The sequence below is a fragment of the Mesocricetus auratus genome, unplaced genomic scaffold (assembly GCF_017639785.1).
Source record: "Mesocricetus auratus isolate SY011 unplaced genomic scaffold, BCM_Maur_2.0 Super-Scaffold_100008, whole genome shotgun sequence".
NCBI lineage: Eukaryota > Metazoa > Chordata > Mammalia > Rodentia > Cricetidae > Mesocricetus > Mesocricetus auratus.
Window position 1 is genome coordinate 52,782,727 of NW_024429192.1, and position 19,053 is coordinate 52,801,779.

A 19,053-nucleotide genomic window follows, 5' to 3' on the forward strand; every position below is an offset into this window, starting at 1 on the left:
GCTGACCTGAACAAGGGGGAGCTCATGGACCCCAGCTGGGAAACAAGCATAGGTCCAGACCTCCTGAACATGGGTGTTAGTAGGGAGGCCTCGGCAACCTATGAGGCCTCTAGTAGTAGATCAGTGTTTATCCCTAGCAAAAGAATGGACATTGGGATCCCATTTCACATAGAGGGTCTAGGCCCTGGCCCAAATGATGTGACAGACTTTGAAGATCCCCCATGGAAGGCCTCATCCTCCCTGGAGAACAGAAAGGGGATGGGATAGGGGGTTAGTGGGGGGCAGGGGAGGAAGAGAGGGAGAGGGAACTGGAATTGACATGTAAAACAAGCTTGTTTCTAATTTAAATAAAAATAAAGTTATATAGAACCAGACAGGCTACTGTGTAAACTGAGATGTTCTGTTCTGTTGCAATTGGTTGTTTTTCGTCTTTAGCTTCTAGAATTGGTCCTGATGCCTCAAGGGTTTTCATAAACATTTGTTGAATAAATGACAAAACTTATTCCCATGGTACTGTTTGTATGTGGCTTCATTTTTAACCACTGTGTAGAATTCTATTGTGTGACGTATCCTAATTCACCTAATCAGACTCTGGAACACTGAAGAGCAAGAAGGCATTCAAAGGGACATGGGCATCCCCTGCTGTTCCCATTGGAAGACTAACTGCCTGCCATCATCAGTCTTGCTCAGGGATGGGCCTCAGCTATGAAAATCTGCTTCTTTGGGTAACCCTCACCTAAAGACATAGATCATGGAGGCAGAGCTCAGACAGGCCATGGCCAGGAGCTCACCTAGACTGTGCTTGACAAGCCTCTATGGGCATGGATCTCAGGGAACTCCCTATAAGCAAACTGCATACTAACTTTGCCCCTTGAGTAAGAAGAGCATTGCCTATGATCGGTGGTGCTAATCTGTGAGGAACTCCCCAGTCTATTGATGAAAGTGTTCAGTCCTTTCTAATATTACTGCCTTTACTTGCCCCTCAAGACTAGGCTAAAGTAACCGTGTGCTGCAATTTGTCCACTAAAAGCAATGTTCTTCATGCTGTGTATATATGACTCAGAGTTCCTGAAGGAAGGGACAAAGAGAAAGGAAGGGCCTAGATAGATCTCAAATGATCACTTGACCCTGTCTCTTTGTTTGTGTTTCTCCATCTATGTTTGCAACTTTCTTCTCCTTTACCATTTGCTGTGCCACTCACCGTATGAACATTACTTCATCATTTACTGTCCCTGAGAATATAACCTGTGGTTGCAGAAACTGAACCTGACTCTGATCCCGTGCAAGCAAATGAGAAGGGAGAATGAACAGGCTTCTTTACCATGCAAACGCTCAGAAGTTAATGATCCAATCAAGCAAAGGATCAACTAAACACAAAAATCCCGAGTTTGTATTCAAGGAGAAAGACTGACCCCTCCATTAGAGATGCACATTCCAAAGCATGAGAAATAATTCCGTCCACGGTGCTTCCTGCTCAGCCGAGCAGGTTCAGGCAGCATCAGGCTCAGCCCATGTGAGATGCTCCTCCCAGTCACAGACCACCCTCCCCTGGGACGGGCGCTCCAGAGAAGCAGTGGGGTAGAAAAGCACCTTGGGCTGGTGTACACGGCAGAGTGAGTTGGAGCCACCCAGGGTCAGGAGCAAAACCGAGCAGAGACCACCCCGCAGCCACTGTGTGAGTACACGAACCTCTCAGAGAAGCCCATCGCACAGTATGTGCTCTCCTGCGAGCAAGGAAGTGGGATTTGAACAAAGGGGGCTATACATCCTAACCGTTAGTCTGTCCCTTTTGTAGCGTGAGATCTTGTAACTTTTATGTGAAATGCTCTTTCGATAATTACCTATCCCTTTACCTGACAAAAAGTTTCCTGTTCTTGTCAGAAATCATGTGGTCTGACAAGCCCTTGAGAGGATTAAAAGTTCTGCTTTGATCAGTGTGTTGTCTGAGATAAGTTAACAAATTAGTTTTATCTAATCAAGGTCATTTTTACAGGACTGATTTTTACTGTTCGCCAATGAGCTGATCCACCAGGATCGGCAGGCTTTAAATACACACATTTTTGTTCTAATATTTTTACACAAATTGTTTCAAGTAACACTAGTATTATTGGATATTTATACTTTTGTGATTCTTTTTATAAGCCTAAATTTTCATTTACCAGTAGCTTTGGGCATTTTTAAGAACATTTATGAGTTTTTATTAATTTTAGGTTTTCATAAAAAAGTCAAGGCAATTGCTTGCGGTCCATTTCTTGCTGAGTAGGCTTGGTAAGCACGGCGGGAAAGAAGGCAATATTCTTTATGCCTGTGCATTATTCATTTTCACAGCTAACATGGTTGCTGTACTTTTCCCAGTTCCATGAGAAAGTAGTTCTCCTTTTGATTAATCTTCCCAATAAGTGTAAAAATGCTTTTTTTATGCTTACAGCACACTGTTTTGCTTTCTGCTGTACTAGACTTACAAAATCAACTTTCCTATATTTCCTATATATTTAACTTCCTAGAAAGACTCATAAACATTTAGACAGCAAGAGAAGTTAGGCATCATTTAGGCAAAAAAAGTAAGTGAAACGTCCATTTTTTTTCACTCTTGCTTACATTCCTCGCAACAGCATAAATCATCCCCAGAATCTACTGTGCCCTGCTCTGGAATCCGGGTCTGATGGCTCTGCAGGCTGCCACAAACCTGATGAGCCGCTGCTGCCTAAGTGGGACAGAGACCACACTGATGAGAAGGGTCCCTGATTTGTCTTTCCCTTTCTCGCCCTCTCCCCCATTTCCTCCCTCCCATTTTCTTAATCCAGATTTCTCTAGCATGAGTTGAGGTGTGGTTTGTGTATTCTCTGGTGAGTGAAAGAGGTAATGAACTTGAAAAAACAATCTCATGACTGGTAGGTGAGCCTCACCTCTCTTCTGCTTTGAACATTGGGTTGTTTAGTGAGCAATTGTTTTTAAAACTATTCGGTGTGTCTGGAGGTGATCAACACCCTGGGCAAGAATAACTTCAGGAGAAAACGAACTTAATAAGGGCCCAAGAAAAGAAGAAAAATACATTTTTTAACCTCTTAAAAGTCAGCACTACTAGCTGGGCATTGGTGCTGCACGCCTATGATCCCAGCACTAGGGAGGCAGAGGTAGGCAGATCTCTGTGAATTCAAGGCCAGCCTTGTCTACAGAGAGAGTTCCAGGACAACCTTTAAAGCAATACAGAGAAACCCTGTCTCGAAAAAACAAAAAACAAACAAACAAAAAATCGGCACTTCTAAAAGCAAAGGATCTCAAAGGGTGTTGAGCAATTAAATAAAGGAAGTGCTGTGTAACTGGGACATTCTTCATTAGGGTGGGGCTCATGGGGACCCTTACATGGAAACACACAAGGTGAGGCCCACAGTCAGTCAAGGCTCCATCGCTGTTAGCGTACACAGCTATTTCTCTGCTCTCTGCTACTTGACACTTAAGCAATTCACCTGCCCTACCTATTTCCAGCACTGCCAGGTAAGGAAACTTAACGTTTGTGAGGAAAGTGGCATGAGAGAGTAACATGAGAAGTTTCAGAAAGTCACAACTGTGAGCCAGCCTCTAATGCTGTATGCTAAACGGAAGGCAAAAGCAAGGACATATCACATATCTGGGAGTCATCTTCCCGTCAAGACCTGGGTCTCGGGTGTGCCTGTGAGCTCTCTCTCTCTCTCTCTCTCTCTCTCTCTCTCTCTCTCTCTCTCTCTCTCTCTCTCTCTCTCTCTCTCTCTCTCTCTCTCTCGGATTCCCTTTTTCTCCCTCCTCTCTCCCTTGTCTCTTTACCTTTTCCTTTTTGTCATTGTTGTTTTGTGTCTTGTTAGGCAGCAGGTACTCTACCACTGAGCTACATCCCCAGCCTTGTTGTATGTTTTGAAGCAGGGTCTCTCACAATGTAGCCCAGACTGGCCTTAAACTCAGAGCTCTCCTCTCTTGGTCCCAGAGCGATGGAACGGCAGACATATGTCATCACACCCAGCCTGAGATTCGGAGTTTGACAAGGGATATATATCTATTTATGTCACACTTTCATTTGGGGTCTGCTCCCCTCTGGTAGTACTTTTCTTCTCCCTCTGAAGATCAGTAAGAAAGCTCTTCCCACTCACAATGAGACACTGCAGCTAATGGCTCATGGGACTCATCATCACTCTCATGGATTCTTTTGCATTTTAATCAGGAGAAGGAAAAGAGTAGAAAACTGAGCAGGGGTGGCAGGTGGGGGGTGGAAGGCTCCCTCCTGGTGATTTTGTGTGCAAGATTCCCTTAACTGTGAGACAAAAGTCAGGTCAACACAGCTAAACACCGACCTGAACTCCTGAAACCCAGTGACAGAGAGGGAGGACTGATGAGCAAAGGGGTTAAGACTGAGCTTGTTTAACCCACAGAGACAGCTGACCTGAACAAGGGGGAGATCTTGGACCCCAGACTGATGGCTGGGAGGCTAGCATGGGACTGATCCAGACCCCCTGAATGTGGGTGTCAGTGAGGAGGCCTAGGCAATCTATGGGGCCTTGGGTAGTAGATCAGTATTTGTCCCTGGCATACAAATGGACTTTGGGTGCCCATTTCACATGGAGGGATGCTCTCGCAGCCTGGACTCTTTGGGGAGGGCCTAGGTGCTACCCTGAACAAAATGACAGACTCTGGATAACCCCCATGGAGAACCTCACCCTCCCAGGGGAATAGAGTGGGAACTGGGTGGGTGGGTGGGGGGTTGGTGGGAAGGCTTGGGAGGAGGGGAGGGAGAGGGAGAGAGCTGGGATTGACATGTGAAGCAACCTTGTTTCTAATTTAAATTTAAAAAATCTTTTTAAAAAAGTCAGGTCAAAGGCAGGATAGTTAAAAGCCTCTCGATTTTAAACATAAATGGAAACAATATCTTCTCTTGAAAAGAAGAAATATTAAGGCCATTAAGATAGCTCATCAGGTAGACACTTGCCTAGCAGATCTGCTAACCTAAGTTCAATTCTTGAAGCCCGTGGAAGAAGGAGAGAACTAACTCTGACAAGCTGTCCTCTGACCTCCACACATAGGCACACTCACACCCATATTCACACAATATACACACACAAACCTGTCTCCCCCCCCCCACCGCTGTGTGTGTGTGTTGATCTATGAGAGAAACAGCTTGATCTTAAGGACCTGTATTGCTAGATTGTGTGATTTTTGGCTATCAGTGTGTCTGACATCTACACAGTAGGTCAACAGCCTAAAAACTCAGAGTTGATCTTGCAGATCTGAAACTCAGGCTGGGTTTCTATGCAGTAGTCTTTGAAAGAACATCAGTGTTTGCATTTCCAATGACTGGGAAAGGCCTTCCCTGTGATGGAGGCCAAGCTACTTTACTCAAAATCTGCTGATGCATCAGGTGAGGAGGAACACGCCTTTAATCCCAGCACTTGGGAAACTGAGGTAAGAGAATCACAAATTCAAATTTAGTCTGGGATACAGTGGGACCTCATCTGAAAAAAAAAATTGTCTTCTAATTTAAATGTCACATCTGCCCAAAAGAATTTTCATAGAAATACCTAAACTGGTATTTTGAGGGAAGAAAAAAAATAAAACAAACAAACAAAAACTAGGCACCGTGTCCTGCCCAAGTTAACACATGATATTAGCCGGCACAGGAACTGGAGAGATGGATTGGCAGCACTTGTGGTTTTTCCACAGGTCAGGTTTAATTCTCAGTACCCACATGGGACCCATAACCATCCCCCTTGTGTCAGGAGATCTGATACCCTCTTCTGACTTCAGAGGGCACCAAGCATGCATATGGTGCATTTACATACTTGCAGACAAAACACTTACCCACATAAGATAAATAAATACTCTTAAAAATTAATTAACCCTCACAAGAAGTGTAATTGGTATTTCGTTATCAAACATGCAAAGAATGCAGTTTGTATCCTGTATGTGGAGAAGCGCCTGTTTGCCCCTCCACACTTCTTTTGTTCTTGGAAAAGTAAGAAATTGATAGTTTCTTTTAAAACATGACTGCCAGGGAACTGGAGAGATAGTTCAGTGGTTAAGAGCACTGGCTTCTCATCCAGAGAACCTCAGTTCTATTCCAAACACCAACATGACAGTTCACATCTGTCTGTAACTCCAGTCCCAGGGGATCTAACCCTTCTGGACTCTGTGAACACCAGGCACAGACAAGGTACACAGACAACATGCAGACAAAACATCCACACACATGAAATAAGAATAAAAGATTTTTTAAAAACTAAAGATAACTTTCAGAATAGAACTTCATCAAAACTTTTGGCTTTAATCCAAAATGGGTTCTAGTCCACCCTTTTTTCCAGGATTTGCTTATTGGAAATAGGGTTTTACATACCCCCAGGATGGCCAGGATTCTCTATGTAGTTGAGGAAGATTTTGGTCTTCGATCCTCCTGCCTCTGCCTCCCAGTGCTGAGACAATAGGCATGTGTCATGTCTGGTTTTATGCGGTACATGGGATGGAACCCAGGGCATTGTGGGAGTGAAGCAAGCCTGATGCCAACTGAGCAACACCCCAGCCTCCAGGCATTTATGAGCCTTCACACAAACCCTGCCACCTTGTCTCTCAGTACCAGGAGCACATCTTTCCCCAGATAATCTGCTGGTTATGTGTGACAGAAGCAAGTTCACATGTCCATTTTCCAGGACCAATTTCTAGATGTCCTCCATTGAATCAGGGTCCCTTTGCACAGAGATTGTGTGCTGTTTACCTCTGTTGTGACCAGGGCTGTCTGACTACATTCCATACACTCTCTGAAAGACTGCGTGCTGAGTTTAGGGATCTGCTTACATCTTACTCCCCTGTTAGACCTAGAACACTGGTTTTGGACAAGATAGAAAGCTGGTATAGGATGCTCTAAGGTCACAGACCGCCCCCCTCTTCCAGCTAAAGAAGCGTCATTTTGATCTACTTAATATAGTAGTCCATATTGAAATCATATATCTTTATTTCCTTTGAAATCATGTCTGTGTTATTTTGTTTTGTTCTTAATGAAACCACTGATTTAGTTACCTTCAGTGTTTCCTGGATCTAGTCTGTTTGCTTCAAGAGGCTGAGACATAAGCCAAGAAAATATTAGCTAGGCAACCAATATGGTGTGAGATCTTTCCATGTTCTCATTTAATTTTTACAGAACCCTTGATAGTGGGCCATACAATTGTCATTAACAGATAAAGTTCAATCCGAGTCCTGGGGTCACAGAACTAAGTGATCAAACTAAGATTCACACCAAGATCAAAGGCTGTGTTCTCTCTGCTTTTCCCTATTCCTTAACCTTTTCTGCAACAAGCTCTAAGCAAGTCATTCACTCACACAGTCAGTTACATGCTCATTCCTTCAAACGAACATCTGTTTTGTTTTGTTTTTGTTTTTTAGAAAAATCATTAAATGTGTCTCAGATATCAGGCACTATGCTATTCTGGGACTGGAACAACCGTAACAGAAACCAACTCTTTGAATCTGGGAGTCCTTGCTATACTATGCAGGAAGCCCTACATAGGCGATACTAAGAGTAAAAGGTTTCGGAGTGGGGAGGGAAGCTCAGGAGGGACACTGAGGAAACGTGGGGAGTGAAAAGTTTACTAGAAAAGTTATTAATGCCATAGACAGACAGGCAGAGGCAGCAGCATGGGGAGGCGCTGAGAAATGCCCCAGGATCAGAGACAGACCACATGACAGCGTATCTAAAGAGAGGAATTAGGGACCACGTGGCAGAAGTGGGGTCTCTTTTTTTCCCAGATCTTTTTATTTAAATTAGTAACAATCTTATTTTACATGTCAATACCAGTTCCCTCTTCCCCCCATACCCCACACCAGCCCCCCATCCCATCCTCCTTCTGCTCCCTAGGGAGGGTGAGGCCTTCCATGGGAGATCATCAAAGTCTGTCACATCGTTTGGAACTGGACCTAGGCCTTCTTCTCCTGTGTCTAGGCTGATAGAATATCCCTCTATTTGGGAGCCCAAATGGAACGGGCTCCCAAAATCCATTTGTACACTAGGAATAAATATTGTTCCACTACCAGAGGCGCCATAGACTGTCCAGGCCTCCTAACTAACACTCATGTTCAGGGGGCCTATTTTGGTGCTATGCTGGTTTCCTAGCTATCAGTCTGGGGTTCATGAGCTCCCCCTTGTTCAGGTCAGCTGCTTCTGTGGGTTTCCCCAGTCTGGTCTTGACCCCTTTGATCATCACCTCTCCTTCTCCACAATTGGATTCCAGGAGTTCAGCTTAGTGTTTAGCTGTGGGTCTCTGCTTCTGCTTCCATCAGCTACTGGATGAAGGCTCTAGGATAGCATTTAAGGTAGTCATCAATCTCATTATAGGCAAGGGCATTTAAGTTAGCCTCTCCACTATTGCTTAGATTGTTAGTTGGGGTCATCCTTGTAGATCTCTGGGCATTTCCCTAGTGCCAGATTTCTCTTTAAACCTATAATGGCTCCCTCTATTATGGTATCTCTTTTCTTTCTCTCCTCTATTCTTCCCCTGACTCAAACTTCCTGCTCCCTCATGTCCTCTTCCTCCCTCCTCTTCTCCCCTTCTCTATCTCCTAACTCCCTCTCCCCTCTCTCCATGCTCCCAATTAGCTCAGGAGATCTTGTCCCTTTCCCCTTCTCCAGAGGACCCTGTATGTCTCTCTTAGGGTCCTCCTTGTTTCCTAGCTTCTCTGGAGGTGTGGATTGTAGGCTGGTAATCCTTTGCTCTATATCTAATATCTATATATGAGTGAGTACATAACATGCTTGTATTTTGTGACTGGGTTACCTCATTCAGGATGGTTTCTTATAGTTCCATCCATTTGCCTGTGAATTTCAAGATTACATTGTTTTTGTTTTTCTGCTGAGTAGTACTCTATTGTGTAAATGTACCACATTTTCTTTATCCATTCTTCAGTTGAGGGGCATCTAGGTTGCTTCCTGGTTCTGGCTATTACAAATAATGCTTCTAAGACCATAGTTGAACAGATGTCCTTGTTGTATGTAAGTGTATCCTTTGAGTATATACTGGGTCTTGAGGTAGACCGATTCCCATTTTCCTGAGGAACCACCATATTGATTTTCAAAGTGGCTGTACAAGTTTGCACTCCCACCAGCAGTGAAGGAATGTTTCCCTTTCTCCACATCCTCTCCAGCATAAATTGTCATTGGTGTTTTTTATTTTAGCCATTCTGACATGTGCAAGATGGTATCTCAGAGTTGTTTTGATTTGCATTTCCCTGATGGCAAAGGATGTTGAGCACTTTTTTAAGAGGCTTTCAGCCATTTTAGATTCCTCTATTGAGAATTCTCTTTTTAGTTCTGTAGTGGGCTCTCTTTTTACACCTATCTGAGAATGTGGGAAATTTCAAAGGGCAGGCCTAACATCAAGCTCTCTGGAAGGAGGCAGAGGAGGTGGAGGCAAACAGGATGTGTAGCCACCAATACCTACCTGCCTTTGGTATAAACTCACACCCCAGGTGACAGATCCAGGCAGCTGTAAGTCTGTCAGGTAGGGACAGTGTCCGTGTAGGGTTCCTGTCAGCATCCATAGAAGAGAAAGAGCTGCTGTGAGCTATGTGAGTACAAGCAGCTGCTGGATTCTAACCTTATGCTCTTACGGAGAGGAAGGATGCAAAAAGAGAAAGCAAGAGAAAACCTCAGAAGCCATGTCTCCATCACTATGGTCTGAATCAGAGGGCTCAGCAACAGCCTCTTTTTGTTTCCATGATTGGCTTTAAGAGGTAAAAATCTCTCTGGAAAAAAAAGAGAAAAAAAGCCTCCTAGCTGTGCTGGGGTGTAGCTAGTGTCAGGTACCAAGTTGCACGTCTGTCTGCAGGGAGGGTGTCTGTACATTCCACCAGCATTCCTGCCCAGTTAACTCTTGCCCTTGTGTCCTGGCTGTCAGGATTGCTAAACTCTAGTGCTAAATAACCTAGAGTCAGGGTAACCTGGATTTGATTCTGGGTCCTGAGCCTTCTGGCAGCATGGCCTTGAGCAAATGAGTCTCTCCAGATTTATTCATTGTCAAGATGGAAGGAAACAAGTTGTCTGCCTAGATCCCTAAGGAGTGTGTATACCATGAAATCTCAACAACAGGGATGCTCAAAACAAAGACCTTCATGACAACATCAGCGAGACTGGGGAAATCTCACAAGGCCCTACCCCTAGATGAAGAACTATAGGCAGTTAATGGCTGCTGAGAGAGAGAACCCGTTTTCTCTGTGGGTCAGCCACCAGATAGGTCACCCAGTCCCAAGTGGTCAACCCTAAATACATGTTCATAGAAGTAACACTAACTGGGTTTAGTAGGAGTGTGTGTGTGTGTGTGTGTGTGTGTGTGTGTGTGTGTAATAATAATTACAGAAGAAATCATACATTTGGGAGGGAGTAAGTAAGCACAGGAGGAGTTGGAGAGAGAGGGAAGGCTTGAATGATTATAAGCATAGTACTCACACATGAAATTAGCAAAAATATACAACATTTAAAATGTTAAAAGGAATGAAGCCCAGCCAACAGATGAGACCAGTGATGTTCATTTAAGACTTCTGACCCCAAATTGTCAAATATTGTATTTGTAAGAGTGAGGAAATCTGTTACTATAGCAATAAGAAACAAGCGCAGATTTTTGGCAAAAATATCCATTTATTAGGTCTGTTGAGAAGATGGGGCCTGGTAAGTGACAGCTGCCATCTGTTTTGGTCACTTTGGAAAATGAGCATGGCTTTTTTAGAACAAAACAGAACAGCAACAACAAAAGACTTATGTTTAATTACGTGTGTGGGAATGGAGTGATGCATGAGTATGCAGGTGCCCTTGGAGGCCAGAAGAGGGCACTGGATCCCCTGGAGCTGGAGTTGCAGGCAGTTGTGGGCAGTCCAACCCACAGAGAGAGCTGAACTCGCTTAAGAGCAGTATTCACTGTTAACTGCTGACCCATCTCTCCAGCCCCAAGTCAAGCATGGCTCTCTGGGTTACTATTTGAAAAAGCTGGCAGAGCCAGCAAGCTCAGAACAGCTCGTCTACTGATGCTGTCCTTTCTCACGCCGCCAAACCCACAGGAGACTGCCACACCAGCCTTTTCCACCACACCACAGTCTAGGTTTCTCTGGTGTTTTTCCTGCCCAAACCAGTCGCTGACCTCCTCCTTCTCTTCTCCACTCTGGTCGGCATTTTCTCATCCTAATTCTGTCTCTTGGAATTCTCCTACGTGGTACTGGTTTGTTCTTTGCCTCTTTTCCCACCTGGTCTTAGTAACCACCCACTTGTAAAACTTGATCACAAAAGCATCTTTGGGAAAGCACAGTCAGGCACTGGGGCAGCATCCCTTGCTCCGGATCCCGTCATCTTCCTTCTGACCCAGTTAAGAGCCCTTGCTGAACATCTACCTGGTCCCTTCCTTTTTCTCTCTGCAGCCCTCACAACTTCCCCTTTTATTAGCACTGGATCCAGTTCATTTGCCAGTAAAAGTCATGTTGCTATAGTCCCACTTTAGATTCCCTGAAAGAAAAAAAGTCTCTTCTCTGTTCTTTGAGCCCACTACCAAGAGACTGCTACGTGACAAATGCTTACAGAGTCATGGCACTGCTGGCCAGTGACGCTGTTGAACTTGGCCTCTCCAGATATTTGCCCTTTACTCTGTTTCCATTATCTGAATTTCTGCCTTTCAAAGTAGGTTTATTTGTACGTCTGGTTTAGAGAGCGGCCCAGCTGGTCAGGATTAATGTCCATGCATGCCAATAATGAACTTTACAATGTAACTGATCCGGCTGTACTAGTTAGGTTCTTCCTGGTGGAGCCCTCTGATGCAGAAACATTACTGCAGGCAAACAAGTGCCATTTTTAAGCAGAAGCTCCACAGGGTGGGTGATGTCAGATGGTGTAACAAGGGCCCAGACTCTTCTGTTCCTTTGACAAACATTGACGGAGTGTGTGTGCCAAACCCTGAGCCAAAAACACTCAGACGCTTTTAACTCCTTAAATTTCCACAGGATAAAAAGAAATGGGAAAATAAGTAAGGATGTTTAAATTACTTAGGTTATTAATACATGCCTTATAGAACAACAGCAGAGTTAACATTTATCAAGGCCCGAGTCGCATGTAAGACTTGGGCTGAAGGAGATGGCCCAGCAGTTAAGAGCACCAATTGTCCTAAAAAGGCCTGAGTTCACTTCCCAGCACCCATATCAGGTGACTCACAATAGCCCGTAACTCCAGCTCCAGGGGATCGGAAGCAGCTGGTTTGTCTACACAGGCATCCACATACATAACATACACTCACACAGATGCACAAAAATATGTGGTTTTAGAAAGAAAGACAGGAAGGTGAGAAATAAAACAACAAAAGCAAGACATACCTCTCTACAGATCTTGTCCATAAACCAGGAGTTCAGGCAAGCTGGCTAACTTGCTATCTTGTCTTCACTTGACTCTTCTGAATCTACTCCCCCATCTTCCCCTCTCCTTGGAATGCCTACCGCCCACCTCACTTTCCTCCTACACATCGTACCTCTACTCTCCTGTTCCAAAGGCTGGCTCTATAATCAGTTGGCCTGGAGTCTTTTGTACCCAGATCCCATTCATGTGTTGAGACATCCATTTATGCATTATAACTACTTGAAAACTTAGCTTCTCTCCTAGCACAAAATCCTAGGATGTAACAATCTTCCTCATGCATCTTTACATACCCCAATATGCAAATTGTATCATTTAATACCTTTAGACTTAAGAGTGTCAGTTGCTTAAAGTGTCGAGGGATGGGAACAGCTTTTCTCAAAGCATCTCAAGTGCAGAAGCCAAAATGATTGACCCGAACACTTAACCTTGTGTTCCTTCCAGAGAATCCTCAAGGAGACAAGAGGTCCATGTTCAGTTGCATCTGGCATAAACGGTATAAATAGTTTCTAGGAGCTAGTGTAAGCAGCAGGGAGAAGTGTGTGCCTCAGAGTCACACAGACCACTGAATCTGTCATTGCTGGTCTATGTGGCCTCAGAGGTACGGCTTCACCAGCTAACTGGGATTATTCCTGATGTTCTTGTTGGGTTCTGGGAATCTGCTATGTATATGAAGTTCCTAGAAGTGTGCACTGCAGAGCTAAACCTCCCTTTGTCTCTGCAAGTCTCTCATATGACAAAGGACTTCATTATGTGCAACCTATATTTTTTTAGGATAACAAAATATTTAATGTCAACCCACAGGCCATAGTGACCTCAGCCAACTCTCTTCATTTCCCTGTGGTTACAGTTGGCTTTGTCCAAGGATGGCTGGGCCAATAGCAAGGACTCTCAGAGTGTGTCAGCCTGGTTATCACCATGATAGGCCCGCCCTCTGTGCCCCCGGTAATCTTGAAGGATCTCAGTACTCCTCTCAGAATGATGACTCAAGTGTCCTTCAGACGCTAAAGGACTCCTGAAAGGCACTAGTCAAACTCTGAAGGCCTTTAGTTTGTTCTTTATAAAACTTCCATCACTCTGACCTTGGGTATCAAATTTCCACCATTACTAAAAGCTCCCATGGCCTTGAGTTGGATGCAAAAAAAGAAACAGGTGATGTCATGATTTGATGACAGTGTAGAAACTGAAGCAGTATTTGCTACCTGCTCCCATCAAACTGTAACATCCTTAACTGTGTTCTTCAGCTTCCTGAAGATGGCCAAAGATGATTCCACTGTCCGTTGCTTCCAGGGCCTGCTGATTTTTGGACATGTGATTGTCGGTGTAAGTCGTGAATATTTTTCAAAAAATTGTGTTCTTCTTGTAAGCATGGTTTTTAGATTAACTAAAAGTAAAAGTTTAAGAAAATGGTATAGTTACTACTCCCCCTTTATACTGCCTTCATTTTAAGAAATGAGGTAGGGAATATACTAGCTAGAATCTTAAAACAGTCTTACATAATTACCTATTATGACAGAAGACCATGGTCAACTTTAAAATAGATACTTCCTTTTCAATTTTTAAGACATAATGACTATTTGGAGTCATGTTCAACATGGCCAGTGTCCAAACACACCTGCGAAAACTTTCCTTTATGCTTCTGTCCAGTTTCACCTTGGTTTGACTTGGAGACTGTGCTATTGAAGGTGCTGGGACAGATAGTCTTTTGTACCGAATGTGAAAGTGGCTCAGAGCTCAAGCTGTGTGGACTTGAGGATAAGGAAAGAACACTAGTCAGGGACTCAAGAGGGCTGGTTCTTGACTCAGTTCTGTTCTGCCTCTCTGGGTGTAGCTGTGGATGAGTCATCATCATTCAGAACCATGATTTCTCATCCATAGAATATGAGCATTGGGAGGACAATCACTAAGATTCCACAACCACTGTGACAATGGCCAGGACACTTCAAGTTTTACAAGAGAGGAAGAGTTGTATTGAGACAGGATAAGGAGATAACTTTCATCCAAGAAGGCACTGTCTGAGTGTATTATATCACAGGGGCACTAGTTAGTCTGAGATTACCTAAATCTTTTGCCAAATTGCAAACAGAGTTATATGTGGAAGAAAGGATCAAAGACAGAGGGTCTATGAAGAAGGAAGCAAATAGTTGTTGGATCTCCTGGCAATTATGAATCTGTTACATAAAACCTCTGTAAGGGAAAGGATTCGACTCTAGGATGTACTCTGCCCCACCCCCTTTCCCAGTGCTCTTCTCTTGGTCACCAGCCTGACAGATCCACTCGTGGCTTGTTTCCAGATGTGTGGCATTGCCCTGACTGCAGAGTGCATCTTCTTTGTATCCGACCAACACAGTCTCTACCCGCTGCTTGAAGCCACCAACAACGATGATATCTACGGGGCAGCTTGGATAGGCATGTTCGTGGGCATTTGCCTCTTCTGCCTGTCTGTTCTAGCCATACTAGGAATTTTGAAGTCCAACAGGAAAATCCTTTTGGCGGTAAGACCTTACACTGCTCTTTGAGCTGGAGGTGTAGCTCAGTTGACAGGAGGAAAGTCCCAGAGTGGGGGGTGGGCATTTTTGTTAGATTCCCCCTCATTGTAATATATAGTTTTAAGTATTGTTTTAATAATAGTCAGATATTAACGTGTTAAGGTACAAAATACAAAGTAAACATGAATTTTTCAAAGCAAACAAAAACCTCTCTGAAGACTTTTGAGTTCAAGGCCAGCGGTTTTAGTGTGCTAGCCTACATTTATTCCCACACTGTCATTGACTCTGCAGTACAGGAACCGTGGAAGACCCTGAACAGCACCATTGTCAATGACCTGTTCACACTGTTCTGTGTTCTCAAGCCACTGACTGGGTCATGCTCTGCCTTTGCAAATGGAAATGAACTGTTAGCCAGCCGGGAAGCAACTCTTCCTTGGGCCTAGACGTCCACCTTCTGCCCTTGTGTCCCAGACATCAGTTTATGCCATCTTGACCCCACACACATACACACCCACCCACACACCCCTCCCCATCCCTGAAGTAAATCTTCCCTGAGTCCCACTTCTACAGAAGAAGCTTAGCCACTTAGAGAGCTTGTTGGCTCACTTCTCTAAGGTAACCATTGCCCTAGTGCCTGGGAATGCAGAGTATTTACCTTCTCTGTTTCCTTTGGGTGAGTTAGTTCCAGGGCAAAGGCACCCACTCGGAGAGTGGGAAAAGGCATGGAGGGAGGAGGGAGAGAGGAGGGAGATCTTGGGACACCTTGCACTGCACCCTGGCCTCCTTCTGGGCTAGCTGTATGTGCCTGACAAAGCAGGAGAATTGAGCTGGGGAGGAGCCATGGAACAGAGACTTCTGTATGAAGCTGAAGGAAATGCCTGTACCAATGCCTCCTTTCTGGCCTGATTGTAGAGGACCCTGAAGTTCTATAAGAGGAGCCACCAGAGCTCTTGACAGGAAGCCAGGCAACAGCCAATATGGAGTTGGTTGTGGAGTCTATGATGTCTCAGAAGGCCCTTTTTACTCATTTTTTTCATGGAGGTGGTTGCTTTTGTTTTGTTTGGGGGCCAGATAGTGAAAGCAGTAAACAGTCTGACCTTTGAACCCACAAACACCCCCAAAAAGGGAAGACAACTTTTCCTGTCTTTCCCCCACCGGCTCCTATAGCCCTTCTTCACAAGAAGGACATTAGGGGCAACATTGCATATATAAAAATGTGCAAGGCAGAGATCAAGTTCTCACAAGGGTCTCACTGAAAGGCATCAGCTGTCCTGCTGTTTGCCCACCAGACACTGGGGGGGGGCTGTGCAGAGCTGTTCACCCACAGTGGTTTGCCACCTGTGCACAGCATGGGCAGTGCACGGAGAAGTCTGTTCTGCCCTCACCAGAGCTGGTATCACTAAGTCATGGGTTTGTGACAGGAGATCACCAGTGAGTCTCCATGCCTGAAGGCTGCCTGCTCGATACAGATGAGCCTGGGTAGAAGACACAGGGCATTATACGTGTTCTGTCACATTTTCCTGGCTTCTGGAGTTCTACATCTTCAGCAATCCATGAAGAAAACGACTCCCACTTAAAAGAGATTTACAACGCGTAGTGTCATGTATGAGGCACTAAGGCTGTCTTGCCAGCGGCCACTGGGCATGTGTGTGTACATGAAGACTCTGAAGCACTCAACACATTTCTTCATTGCTTATATTAGCTCCCCCAAGTTAAGATCGAAATTCATGATACTGGATGAGAAAGCTTTAAGTTGAATGGCCATTTCTCTAGAGATAAGCAGAGAACTGAGCTGACCCATATGTCACCATGTTCCAAGTACCTTTAGCACTAACCACATTCCAAGCAGCTGACCCAACAGAGTTAGTGCTTGGATATCACATTTACATGAATGCGCTTAAAACTCACATTGTGTAGGATTTCTGTTGTAATTCTCTGTTCTCATATGTTTCCTTCCTAGTACTTCATTATGATGTTTATAGTATATGGTTTTGAAGTGGCGTCTTGTATCACAGCGGCGACACAACGAGACTTTGTAAGTATAGTCCCCAAAGCACAGAGCAAAAATGACAATAGCACGGGCACTGTAGCAACTGACATGCTTTAAACACTTGCTGTGTGCTGGTCAAGCTAATATGCACACTATTAATACGAGAGCAATTTTACTTAATACTCAGAAACTTAGAATGGAAAGTACTGCTTCTTTCTAGGTTAAAAGAAAGAGGAAGTTCCTGGGGTGGGGGGACATTAAAAGCAAGGAAAGTTTGTAATGTGTAGTCTTCCCACCAACTGCTTGGGCCCTGCAGAGCTATCCGAGCCCCCAAGTAACACACAGGACACTATAATAATTATGAAGCTGTCAGCCATTTGCTTGGTTTCTTATTGGCTAGCTCCTGATTTGATTATTAACCCATAATTACTAATATATGTTTTATAAGAACTTATGTTTTTGAGGACACACTCCTGAGCACCTGTTGCTCCTGGGAGATCACATGGCGAGAGCTCTCCTCACTACAATTCCCAGAATCCTCCTAAACTCCTAGTCCCACCTATCTTGTTTCCCTATTGGCCAACAGTGCTTTACTCAGACCAATCAGACATGTTTACAGAATGACGTTCCCCAACAAGAGTTATCTAAAGATGAGCAACTGACAGGTGACAGCAAATCTTCTGATCCCAGCAAGCCTGGTTTCCAATGCCTAACCTGTGATACTAGCATTGCTCATCACTCAACCACACTATGGTCTTCCTGCATGTTCTGCCTCATGGAAGACACAATTCTGACTCTTTCTTGTTCCATTTCTCACTGTTTCCCTAATCTGTACCATCTTAAAACACCTGTCTATCCCAGTCATGCAATGGTTTCTTCGCCCCAGCCAAATGAGCTTGGTGACCAAGGTTAGCTTCCCTCTATGAGGATGTTCAGCTCTGCAGAAGACATTGCCTTTCTTGGAAGCAGGTGTGCTGACACTCCCTCATGTGTTGTCCCCACCCTGCAGTTCACAGCCAACCTCTTCCTGAAGCAGATGCTGGTGAGGTATCAAAACAACAGCCCCCCAACCAATGATGATGAATGGAAAAACAACGGTGTTACCAAGACCTGGGATAGGCTCATGCTCCAGGTGAGATGTGTGTTCCTGCGGTGATCCACGGCACATCTGAACCAGTAAGAACCTGAATGTGGGTGAGACTGAGGTCAGTGCCTCCAAGGGCATCCTTCAGGAAGAGACTTGTTCCTGGCTGGGTCAACAATGCCTCTTGTTTACTGGTGAGGGTGTGGAAGGGGGAATGAGAAACACTTGACTCAGTGAGGTCTCTGGATCCATACTTTATGTCAAGCTATAATGCTGATTAACCTGCCTTTATAGAGTGTATGCTAGAAACTTTAGATTAATAATGCGGAGGCTGGAGAAGAGAAATGGCTTAGTGGTTAAGAGCACTGGCTGCTCTTCCAGAGGACCCGGGCACCCTCATGGCAGCTCACAACTGTCTGTATCTCCTGTCCCAGCATTATCTTCCACCCTCACACAGACATATATGCAGGTAAAACACCAACGATCATAAATAGATTTTTTTAAAGATTAACAATGTGTTCTGCCTCTTACAAAGTTAGGTCTCCCTTACATTAACAGATAAAGGGGACTTCTCTCCCCCACAGCAAGCTCAAATAGTGGTATGTGTCTGTCCCAGCTTTTTTAGCTCCTATGAAGAATTCTGCTAAGTGTCAGGAGATTTGATTTAATCACAGTTTTAAGTGCACATCATTCCATACATCCAAACCTTTTCCAAATACTATCAGAACCCCTAGTCTTCCAGAATATTGCCCCATTTTCTCTTTCTCTCTCTCTCTCTCTCTCTCTCTCTCTCTCTCTCTCTCTCTCTCTGTCACACACACACACACTTATACACACACTTACACATATACCAACCTTTCTACTTCTTTCAACTCTCCCTTGAAACCCCTGCTTCACTAGAAACCTGGCTACCTCCTAGTTTCCCCTACCTGTCCTCTTATGCTCATGTGCCCTAAGATCTAGAAATTGGCTAGGTTTCCCCTTTCTCTGCATGGCTTCTCTATTCTCCCTTTCCTCGGTTCCTTCCTTGTTCAAACACTTGAAGTTCGTGCCATTGAACTGTGGTTTCTTTATTGTGGCTTTTTACCAATCACCTTCCAGT

General features: G+C 44.5%; 1 protein-coding gene across 2 annotated transcripts in view; it reads left to right on the forward strand.

The window, feature by feature from the left end:
• The first annotated feature begins 1,541 nt into the window (after positions 1-1,541).
• Upk1b (uroplakin 1B) overlaps positions 1,542-19,053 on the forward strand; it is a 29,040-nt gene continuing 11,528 nt past the window's right edge. The window contains exons 1-5 of one of the 2 annotated variants that reach the window (XM_005071486.4): positions 1,542-1,675; positions 13,633-13,711; positions 14,683-14,883; positions 16,838-16,912; positions 17,877-17,999. In XM_005071486.4, coding sequence (XP_005071543.1) covers positions 13,643-13,711; positions 14,683-14,883; positions 16,838-16,912; positions 17,877-17,999 — 468 coding nt within the window. In that variant the 5' untranslated portion in view covers positions 1,542-1,675; positions 13,633-13,642. Of the gene's footprint in view, positions 1,676-3,449; positions 3,496-13,632; positions 13,712-14,682; positions 14,884-16,837; positions 16,913-17,876; positions 18,000-19,053 lie in introns of those variants that run through there. The other variant, XM_040750815.1, reaches the window with a different exon arrangement.